We start from the raw sequence: 11,678 nt of genomic DNA on the forward strand, positions 1-11,678 counted from the left end.
CACTTGAAAGGCAAAGGCAGGCGGATCTCATAAGTTTGAGGCCAGCCTGGTCTACATAGCAAGTTCCAGGAAAGCTAAGGCTACACAGAGAGACCCTGTTTCAAAAACAAAACAAACCAAAAAATCTTTTTTAATTAAAAAAAAAAAAGAATTCAGCCAAGTGACATAGGTAGTTCGAACAGAAGTTTATTTAGCACAGCTAAGTGAAGCATACATTCCAAAGAAAAGTTAAAGTAGTCTTCCCCAAGACAGTGGTCAGCCTGGTGGATTCTGGACTATGGATTTCAAGGAAGGTTTTATGAATAGTTACGAAGTTGGTGATGTATTTATGGAATTAGGTGATCCCTTCTCCCTTCCAAAATATGGTGAGCCATATCTTTATTTTAGGGTTTTTCTTCCCACAATCCTCCCAAAAGATGTGTGTGTGTGTGTGTGTGTGTGTGTGTGTGTGTCTGTGTGTGTCTGTGTACATGTACCAGAATGCAAGGGAGGGTATAATGACATCAGATCTTTTGAAGATACAGACCTTTGGCGAAGCCCAAGTCTGGATTCTCAGAAGCTTTCATTTCTGGTATAATGTGAATAACTTATCTTTAATTTTAAGATGGTTTGACCACTAAAGGCCATTGTCTTAGGGTTTTATTGATTTGAAGAGACACCATGACCAAGGCAACTCTTCTAAACTTAATTGGTTCTGGCTTATAGTTTCAGAGGTTTCGTCTCTTATCATCATGCCAGGAAGCATGGCAGTGTGCAGGCAGACATGGTGCTGGAGGAGCTGAGAGTTCCACATTATGACCCACAGGCAGCAGAAGGAGACGGTGTGCTGCACTGGGAGCAGCTTAAGCACAGAAGACCTTAGAGCTGATCCCAACAGTTACATTTCCTCTAACAAGGCCACACCACTCCAACAAGGCCACATCTCCGAATAGTGCTACTCCCTATGACAAATAATCCAAATACATGAGCCTATCGGAGCCCTTCCTATCCAAAACACCATAGACATCCTAAGCATTAAGAGAAGAGACATCAAGTCACATCTGCAGTTTTCCTTAGTTATTCATATCTATCTCATTCTTTATCCAGTATCATAAGGACCTGTGCAAATTTAATAGCTGCAAGCCAGCAAGAGACTGTGCCAGAGACTCAACCTGCCAGCACTTGATGTTGGCAAAGCCCAGAGAAGGCGATGCATGTGACCTACCATGAGTGCCATGTGAGCTCACAATGTGATAGGTTTTTTTGTTTTTTGTTTTTGTGGCTCCAGGTTAGTAAACATCATAGGTAAGAGACAGATATGGGGTCCAGTAGTGAGGTGGAAGAAGAGGGAAAGGGAGTTGCCAAATGATGCTTGGGAAAGGCTGTAGGGTTTGTTGACAGATAAAACTGAAGAGAAGGACACTGAAGATGTCCATAAGCTCTTTCTTGTGGAAGGAAGGAAAGTGTATTCCCCGAACCTGAGGGATGCCTCAGATAAACCATGACCCTGTCCTGAAGCACCAAAGATATTACTTTATCTGGGGAAAGGGTCTTCAGAAATGTAATAAGTTATGATGGGGCCATAACAAACTATAAAGGCCATGGTGCACACACTGAACTACAAGAAATGGGACCATGACATAGACACACAGAAGATGAGAGAGCACACAGAGAAGACAGAGTTGGCAAGCCAACAACAGAGGGCACAGGAGGACAGAGGCCACAGCTACCATCTTATGACATCTCAGTTTCAGACATCTGGCCTTCACAATCCTAAGATTATTTGTATTTTCTCTGTTTTCCTTCCTTTGCTTGTTTTGCTTGCTTTGTTGGTTTTGTTTTCAGGCTATTTGGATGGAGCCCAGAACCTCACTTACTCTACACAGTTGCCTACACCGGGCTACACATCTCCAGTAAGACCTTTGTGTTGATTTCTTTATCTAAACCGCCAGCTCTGCAAGAGTCTGTGATGGAACCCTAGCAAAGGGAGACCACAGGGAGTGAGGCATGAGGGTAACAGCTAGGTCACATGGCTTCCTAATTATACAGAGTGAAAACATGAGATGATGATACAAATTCTTGAGAGGGGTGCAGTGGATTTATTTAATGATTCAGGTACAACATTTAAAAAACAGAGAGCTCTTGGCCGAGTCACAGCCACAGAAGCGGGGGAGAAATGGGAGAATCCCTTCCATCATGACTTAATTTACCGGTCTCCAGTACCATCATGCCCTGGAGATTAGATTTCAAAGTAAGTAGGACTCAGGCAGCTAGGAGCAGGATGAGGTTGAGGCCTGGGGTGACAGGGGCCAGTGAGAGCCTCTGTTCAGAGGACATCCAGTCTTAGAATGTCCCCAGCAAGTGAACTGGAGCCTTGGAATCCTTGATGCCGACTGGTGAAAGTAGGAAAGAAGGGGGATTTAGCAGTTTGAGCAGGACTCAAGACATGGTGTGCCCCATAACCTCAAGGTTGCAGGTTGGGTGCTGATATTGGCACTCAACCCTGGCAAAATTCAGAGAATGGATGAAGAATTTTTTCAGGGTATCAGGATACAGTTTTGGCTAATCCTTGAGGACCAGATATTCAGGAGGTTTATAGACAGAACCTCAGATCTTGCACTGGCAGCACACAGGGGCACAGCAGCTGGACTGACAGCAGCAATGCTTGCAGCAGCTGGACTGGCAGCAGCAAGGCTTGCAGCAGCTGGACTGGCAGCAGCAAGGCTTGCAGCAGCTGGACTGGCAGCAGCAGGGCTTGCAGCAGCTGGACTGGCAGCAGCAGGGCTTGCAGCAGCTGGACTGGCAGCAGCAGGGCTTGCAGCAGCTGGACTGGCAGCAGGAAGACCCGCAGCCTGAGGAGCAGCAGGGCTTGCAGCAGCTGGACTGACAGCAGCAGGGCTTGCAGCAGCTGGACTGGCAACAGCCACCCTTACAGCCCCCACAGGAACCACAGCCTCCCTTGCAGCCTCCACAGGAGCCACAGCCCCCACAGCTGGAGCCACAGCCTCCCTTACAGCCTCCACAGGAGCCACAGCCTCCCTTGCAACCTCCACAGGAGCCACAGCCTCCCTTGCAACCTCCACAGGAGCCACAGCCTCCCTTGCAGCCTCCACAGGAGCCACAGCCTCCCTTGCAGCCTCCACAGGAGCCACAGCCCCCACAGCTGGAGCAGGAACAGGTGGGCACACAGCAGTACACAGGCTTGCAGCAGCACACAGGCTTGCAGCAGCAGCTGGAGCCACAGCCTCCACAGCTGGAGCCACAGCCCCCACAGCTGGAGCCACAGCCCCCACAGCTGGAGCCACAGCCTCCTGAACAGCCACAGCAGGTCATGGTTCTGGTGTTTAGTTGAGGATGGAGTAGGTCAGAGGTGGAGAGGGAAGATATGCAGATGTGGAGCCTCCTGAGCCTGGGGTCTTTATATCCCTGTCCAGGTGTTTGTACTCAGCACATGATCATTTTTTATGTTTACATGTAGACAAGACTTATTTTTAATCTTTGCAGTCCAATAAGCTAATTCAAGGAAGGAGGAAAGTAAGAAAGATAGGAATGGAGGAAGGAAGGAATAATGAAAGGAAGGAGGAAGTAGGTCAAAAGAAGATAAGGACAGAGGGATGAAAGGGGATGTTAATCTTGTCAAACCCACACTTGCTCTATCCACTGATCTGGGGGTGGGCATCTCAACTGATACCATAGCTTGGCTGTTGTGTGTGGACTGAGGCTGCAAAGGAGTCTCTGCTCTGTTGATGTGGGTTGCTTTGGCTGTCTCCCCAGGAGTCATATGCTGGTTGTCTCATGATAATCCTATTCTTGGTCCTTTAAGAACTTCCATGCTTTAGGTCGGAGGGAAAGGGAGAAAGGGGATCACATCTGAAATGTAAATAAAATATCCAATAAAAAAAAAAAAAAAAGAACTTCCATGCTGATTTCCATAACGGCTATAGGAGTTTTCCCTCCAGCAGTGTTTGAGGGTTTCTCTTCATCTTGTTTGTTATTTGATCTTAACAGTAACCATTTTGACTGGGATGAGGCAGAATCTAGTATCTTTTGGATTTTTCATTTCTCCGATGGTAAGAATACAACTGTCTTCTGAGAGGCATCCAGCAGCTGATGGAAACAGATGCAGAGACCGGTAGTTGAACATTAGGTGGAGCTCAGGAAGTCTTATGGAAGAGTGGGAGCAGGGACTGAGGAAACTAGAGGGGTCAAGAACAACAGAAGAAGACCTATAGAGTTAACTGACCTGGGTCCGTGGGGGCCCACAGAAACTGAACCACCAACCAAAGAGCATGGATGGGCTCCACCTAGGCCCCCTACACATTTTAGCAGATGTGCAGCTTAGTCTTCACGTGGGTTCACTAACAACTGAAGCTGTCTTTGCCTCTGATGCCTGCCTTTGGGTTCCTTTGCCCTAGCTGGGCTGCCTTGTCTGGCCTCAGTGGGAGAGGATACACTTAGTCCTGCTGTGACTTCATATGCCAAGGCGGAGTGGTACTCATGGGAGCTTCTCTTTCTCTGAGGAGAAGGGGAGGTGGTAATGGAGGGAGTGGAGTTGTGAGGATGGGACTGGGAGGAGAGGAGGGAGGGGCTGTGATCAGGATGTAAAGTGAGTGAATAAATAAATTAATGAAAAAAAGAGAAAGAAGAATGTTGACTTTCTTAGTGTATTTTTTGGCAATTTGTACTTGATTTTTATTAATTTTTAGGTTTCTTTATTTATTTTGTGAGCCTGGCACCCTCAGTGAACAGAAGAGGGCTTAAGATCCTCTGGAACTAGAGTTGGATGTAAACCAAGGGAGTTGGTTATGAGCCATTGAGTGGGGGCTGGGCAGCAAATTGAGTCCTCTGTAAGAACAGATGGTGCTCTCAACAGCTGATCTCTCTCTCCAGCCCCCATGCTTCATCTTTTAAAAAATTATTTTATTAACTCTTTGAGAATTTCATGCAATTTGTTTAGATAATATTTACCCAACTTCTCCCCTTAACTCTTCCCAGGTTCATTTCTACCTTCCTACCCGCCCTCCCCCCATTTTCATGTCCTGTTTTATTTGATTTTGTCGATTTTTGAGACAGACTCATCACTGTTTGCTGGCCTCAACTCATGAAAATCCACCTGCCCCTGACTCCCAAGTGCTGAGATTAAAGGCTCACACCCATATGCCTGGTTCTTCAGGTTCTTTTAAATATAACATTCTATCATCCACAAGATAAAGTGACTTCTTCCTTTCCAGTGTATAACTCTTTTATTTATTTTTCTTGCTTTATTACTCTGGCTGAAACTTCAAGCCCTATACTAAACAAAGGCAAAGAGAATAAGGCTGGAGAGGTGGCTCCTTGGCTAATGGAACTCGCTGCTTTTCCAGAGAACCCAAGTTGGTTCTCAGCACACATGTAGGCTGGGTCACTGTATCTACTGTCCTGATCGTGTGATTTCTGTCTCTGGTCCATTGATGTTTAGTGTTTGCTTGTGGACATTTTCTTTTTCTCTCTCTCTCTCTCTTTTTTTTTTGTGGTCACAGAGTTTGGGGAGGGTATCTCTTCCTTCCCTGTGGCATTAGTCAGGATATATTATAGAGGAACAGAGAAATAAAGTGAGTATATATTAAAATGGGATTTATTGGGTTAGCTTACATGTTGTGGACTGGGTAATCCAACAATGGCTGTCTTCACACTGGAGAGAATGTACAACACTGGATCCAGGATGTAACACTTATAAACCTTCCTCATTGCTGGAACAAAATATGTGATGAAAGCAACTTAAAGAAGGAAAAGTTTATCTTGGCTCATAGTTTGAAAGTACAGCTCCTAATGTCTGGGCAGGCATGGTGGCAGAGATGGATGCTCCTTCTGCCATTTTACTCACCCTGGACCCAAGCTCACTAGCTGATGCTGTCCATTGTCAGAGTAGAGTTTTTCTCTTCTTCATCCTCTTCCTCTTCCTCTTCCTCTTCCTCTTCCTCCTCCTCCTCCTCCTCCTCCTCCTCCTCCTCCTCCTCCTCCTCCTCCTCCTCTTCTTCTTCTTCTTCTTCTTCTTCTTCTTCTTCTTCTTCTTCTTCTTCTTCTTCTTCTAAAGATTTATTTTTTTTAAATTTATGTGTATGGGGTGTTTTCCTGTAAGTATGTATGTGAACCACATGCATGCAGTGCCTGAAGAGACCAGAAGAGAGTGTCAGATCTTCTGAAACCAGAATTACAGGTCATGGTGCATTGCCATGTGGGTGCTGGGAATTGAAACTGGGGTCCTCTGGAAGAGCATCCAGTGCTCTCAACAGCTGAGCCATCTCTCCAGGCTTTTCTTTCTTTTTTGAAAATGCTATTCATTTAGTTCATTTTAAAATATGATATTTATTTTTATTTAATTTTTGATATTTTATACATGAATAAATGTATTTGATCATATCCACACTGTCTCTACTGTATTAATACCAGCACCCTGAGGGTGACACTATTATAATAGTTTTAGCATGATGCCATGTAAAAACTGAGACAAGTAACTAGGGCACCCTGTATGCTTTGTTGTGTCTAATAAGAACCTACACCTCTCCAGAAATGAAGCATTAAGCCTGTAAGAAAGGAGTGGGAAGTTTGGAAGAGTTTCTGCTTGCTGGGGGAGTTGATGTTTATAAGTTGCATGACAGTGGTAAGTAGCAATTAGAGAGTGCCATTGAGGTTGGGTGTGGCAGCCAAGGTAATAGTTAGGTTAAAGTACCAGTTAGGCAATTAATATATTAAATCCTAAGTGTATTTCAAAGGTTAACAAATGGGGGTTGCTTCTGGTTGGACGGGGTGGAGACACTGAGGAGACTGAGCACTGGGAGGCTGGAGCTACCCATTATTACCATGATGGAACAGGCCAGGAAAGAGCTTGTTCCAAGGCAGATCAACAGGCTGGCTCCAGGACCCAGGCTCATCCATGGGCCCTCTTTCTTACCCTGTAACCTCAGCTTTTTGTCTGGATTTCACCCTCACAAGCCTTGGTGCCTGCTAGTCATTGTCACATATGGCATGTAACACATATACTACTAAACATGTTTCCAGATGTATAGCCTAGAAAAAAGCCAGGAGATGAGGCCACTGGTAGTCAAGAAGAAATCAGGAGGCCTGAGCTGCAACTATTCATTCACTTTATGACAGTCTGTGCTTTACCTTGCAGCAGAAACATGCCTGGACTTCCTCAGGACTGGCTCCACAGCTGAGCTCCTCCAGACTAGGTAGACATGAGGGTCTGATCCTTCCAGTTTGGATTACTCAAGACACACGCATGGGTGTACTCACAAATGGGCACATACACACACACAAACACACACATACATACATACATGCACACACACACACATACATGGATGCTCTCACAGATGGGCACACACATATGTATACACACATGCACACACATACATACACATGTGCACACACATACATATGCATACACACATATATATGTGTGTGTGTGTGAAGGTTCTACACTTGTTATCCAGGACATTTCTCTTGCCCTATGTGCTGGAGTTCATTGTATCTGACTTTGGCAGTGTTCAGCCACTATTCTTTGGGTCACTTTCATAAATGTCATGGAATCATCTGTGCTTTGTGGGATGTGTAGCTCCCCTTTGAGAAATATCTGCATTCCGTTTGTGTATGTTATGAGCATAGGGTATGTACCTAAAATAGCAGAATCCACAAGACATGGCCACATTTCAATGAAAAACTTTTGTTTTTCTTGCTTTCTTCCTGTTCTAGTTTTACTTCTGTTACTGCAATAAAATACTCTGGCAAAAAGACACTTGTGGGGAAAAGAGGTTTATTTCAGCTTACAATTGCAGGTACTCATTGTGAAGAAGTCAAGGTAGAAACTTTAAACACCTAGTCACATCACATGTACAGCCAAGAGACTAGAGAAGGAATACACGCATGCTACCTTGCTTGCTTGTGCTCAGCTCCATTCCTCAACTCTTATACAGTGCAGGACCCCCTGCCTAGGGAATGGTGCTGCCCACAGTGGGCTGGATCTTCCCACATCAATGAATTTAATCAAGACAATCCCACACAGACATGCCCACATGCTAAACCAATGTAGGCAATTCCTCATTGAGACTCTTCCCAGGTGGTTAACCATTACACTTTCCTTTTCCACAACCCCTAAACTTTTCATGGAGAATATGGACCCATCCTATTTTCAGTGGACCCACAGCAGCAGCAGGCCTTTCTCATCCAGTGGCTCTGATGTCTAATCTTGATCTGTAGGTCTCAGGGTTTTGAGGGCTATAGATGCTGTCTCCTCCAATGCTACATGGAAGAACTCCTTCCCCATCAGCAAGCCAGATACCTATAAGAACTGCTAGTCAAAGGTAGCCAGTGCTCATTTCTGGGCTACGGGTTCCTCAGGAGTTTCTAGTCTACCATCTAGGAGGAAGCATCTGTTATCTGCAGGGGGTGGGGTGCAGCATTGTGCAGCATAGAGGTGGATATTTAAGATGGGTTTGTTCAGAACTGGCAGGACAGTTCCTTTGGTAAAGCACCTGTCATGAACTTTGCAAGTACAAAGACTTTAGTTTCATCACCAGAACTCATGTGAAATGCCAGGTAGCGTCTCAGCTCAGAAAAAACAGAGACAGCAGGATCTCTGGCCAGACAGTCTAGTCTAGTCAGCAAGCCTCAGGCTAGTAAGAGACCCTGCCTCAAAGGAGGTGGACAAAGTTTCTGAAAATGAGACCTGAGGCTGTTCTCTGGACTCTACACATGTTCACATATTGTGCTGGACAGTTTTATGTCAACTTGATACAAACTAAAGTCATCTGAGAGGAGGGGACATCAATTAAGAAAGTGCCTCCATGTACAGATCAGACTGTACACAAGTTTATAAGTCATTTTTTAAAAATTAGTGATTGATGGGGGAGGGCCAAGCTCATTGTGGATGGTGTTATCCCTTGACTGTTGGTCTTAGGTTCTATAAGAAAGCAGGCTGATCAAGCCATGGGGAGAAAGCCAGAGAGAAAACCAGGAAGCAGCACTCCTCCATGGCCTCTGCATCAGCTCTTACCTCCAGAATCATGCCCTGTTTGAGTTCCTGTCATGAATTCCTTCAGTGAGAAGCAATGATATGAAAGTGTAAGTCAGATAAATTCTTTCATCCCCAGATTGCTTTGGTCATGGTAATAAAAATGAATTTGGTTCATTTTTTTCTAAAATTTAATTTTCCTCTGCAGTTTCCCCAAATTTCCATTCTTTTTCTACCTCTATTCTTCTGCAAGTGAGGTAATCCTTTCAGTTTCTGTCTCTCACCCCTTCACTAACTGCAGCTACAGCACCCAGCACAAAGTAGGCATCGTGTTTTACCAATTTGACTCAGAAGTAAGAGGCTAATAACGCCCTTGTTATTTGCCATGCAGCCAATAAACCAAGGCCACAATTTCTGTAATGAGATGTTTCTGGGTCAACCCAGATGGACCAATTATGCCATCCACTCCAGCTATCCCAGCACATTGGAAAAGTTACACACATACTGTATCCAAGTTTTCTTTCTATTGCTAAAATAAACATGATGGTCAAAAGCAGATTTGGGAGACAATAATTAATTTAACCTAACATCTCACAATTTGAGCAGGAAGGAGACTCAGGGCAGGGGACTGGAGAAAGGAATGAAGCAGACGCCATAGAAGAATGCATCTTACAGACTTCTACAAGGCTTCTTATACTTGCATTTTTATACAGCCAAGAATGACTAGCCTAGAGGAAAGGAGACCAGAACCAGGTCTTTACAATTTGTACTTTGCATTGCTTAGGACACGGGCTCCTCATGAAAGAAGGCCTTCACATTTCATAGCCCTGGGGCCTGTGAGGGTTATAGAGGACATGCTGGGTAAACAGCCCTCCTCTGCTATTGACACACCAATTTGACATTACAGGCAGCTCCATGTTACAAAAGCAGTATGGCTGCCACCTGCTGGACAGCGGAGGAAATCCACCATGAGAAGGACAGGGTGAAGGAGGACTTGAGGGAGTTACTAGATCTCTGGGTCTCTAAAAACCAAGAGAAAAAAATCAGATGCTTACAAAGGGGTTCACCAGATGGGTAAGTCTGGAAGAACAGGGAGAAGTCACAGCTTCAAGGCCTCTGTTGGTCTGGCAGTCTGGTGTTCCTCTGTCCCAATCGAGTAAGGCATGACTAGAGAGGAATCCCAAGAGAGGGAGGAGACAGGAAGAAGCTGATGTGAGGCAGGAGACCTGAGCTGCCCCCAGCACCACCATCAGGCTGCTGGAGTCCCACACAGACCCGCAAGAACCTGAGGAAACCATGGAGTGACAGCGAGGGACAGGGGGAATAAATGAATGAGGCATGCTTGCAGTAGTCCGTGTGGTGTGTTTATTGCTTTGTGACTTTCACCTTAAGATAAAGCACAGGTTGCTATTCCTCGGTGTACAAGTCCAAGGAAGTCAGAACGCTCACCTTCCTGCAGGAAGTAGGTGGGCTCTGGTGAGGGCACTACAGGTAATATGACTGCAGAGGAGAATTTGTTAGCACACAGTGGAGGAGCAGATGGCCTCTTCATGGGCACTAAAATCCAGTTTTGAGTTGAAACTGTGGGAAGCAGGAGTGCTAAGGGAACATGCAAAAGAAGCAGGAACCTGGTGATCAAGTGAGGGCCACAGCTGAGGAAGGTAGTTCAGAGGGGCGGGGTCAAGTTGAGAGTCTTACATCTTGCAATGGCAACACATGGAGACATTGGAACAAGCTTCAGCAGCTGCCCTGGCAGCAGGAAGACCCACAGCCTGAAGAGCAGCAGGGCTTGCAGCAGCTGGACTGGCAGCAGCAGGGCTTGCAGCAGCTGGACTGGCAGCAGCAGGGCTTGCAGCAGCTGGACTGGCAGCAGCAGGGCTTGCAGCAGCTGGACTGGCAGCAGCAGGGCTTGCAGCAGCTGGACTGGCAGCAGCAGGGCTTGCAGCAGCTGGACTGGCAGCAAGAAGACCCGCAGCCTGAGGAGCAGCAGGGCTTGCAGCAGCTGGACTGACAGCAGCAGGGCTTACAACCCCCGCAGCTGGAGCAGGAGCAGACAGGCACACAGCAGCACACAGGCTTGCAGCAGCAGGAGCCACAGCCTCCACAGCTGGAACCACAGCCCCCACAGCTGGAGCCACAGCCCCCACAGCTGGAGCCACAGCCTCCACAGCTGGAGCCACAGCCCCCACAGCTGGAACAAGAACAGGTAGGGACACAGCAGCACACAGGCTTACAGCAACACACAGGCTGGCAGCAGCTGGAACCACAGCCCCCACAGCTGGAGCCACAGCCCCCACAGCTGGAACAAGAACAGGTAGGGACACAGCAGCACACAGGCTTACAGCAACACACAGGCTTGCAACAGCTGGAGCCACACCCCCCACAGCCTGAGCCACAGCCCCCACTGCTGGAGCCACAGCCTCCTGAACAGCCACAGCAGCTCATGGTTCTGGTGTTTGGTGGAGGATGGAGGAGGTCAGAGGAGAAGGTGGACAGGAAGGTGTGCAGATGTGGAGACTTCTGACACAGGGGTCTTTATATCCCTGCCCAAGTCAGGTGTGAGGATGCACATGGTCACTTCCTGGATCCTGAATGTGTCATAGCTTAGGATTCTCTTCTGCATGGTGTTTGTTGTCTGTCCCTATATATTACCTCTCTTTCCCTATATGCCTTTCCCAAACAGACTGCCACAACTTCCAGGAAATGC

At 46.5% G+C, this 11,678-nt stretch overlaps 1 protein-coding gene across 1 annotated transcript; it reads right to left on the reverse strand.

Annotated features, from left to right (window-relative positions):
• Positions 1–2,586: 2,586 nt before the first annotated feature.
• Positions 2,587–11,460, reverse strand: LOC143434576 (uncharacterized). Its single transcript, XM_076913722.1, has 2 exons — positions 10,753–11,460; positions 2,587–2,945 (listed from the first exon to the last, which is right to left on the reverse strand). The coding sequence occupies exons 1-2, from the start codon at positions 11,414–11,416 to the stop codon at positions 2,587–2,589; spliced, it is 1,023 nt and encodes a 340-aa protein (XP_076769837.1). The 5' UTR covers positions 11,417–11,460.
• Between the last annotated feature and the right edge of the window lie 218 nt (positions 11,461–11,678).

This window comes from Arvicanthis niloticus, chromosome 1 (assembly GCF_011762505.2).
Source record: "Arvicanthis niloticus isolate mArvNil1 chromosome 1, mArvNil1.pat.X, whole genome shotgun sequence".
NCBI lineage: Eukaryota > Metazoa > Chordata > Mammalia > Rodentia > Muridae > Arvicanthis > Arvicanthis niloticus.

Bases quoted from the DNA above. Each gene is read 5' to 3' on its own strand.
- LOC143434576 (XM_076913722.1), bottom strand. From the start codon at position 11,416: ATGAGCTGCTGTGGCTGTTCAGGAGGCTGTGGCTCCAGCAGTGGGGGC. The intron at 2,946-10,752 runs GCTCTTCAGGCT...GCTCCTGTGGAG, and splicing joins CAGCTGCTGCAAGCCCTGCT to GCTGCAAGGGAGGCTGTGGT.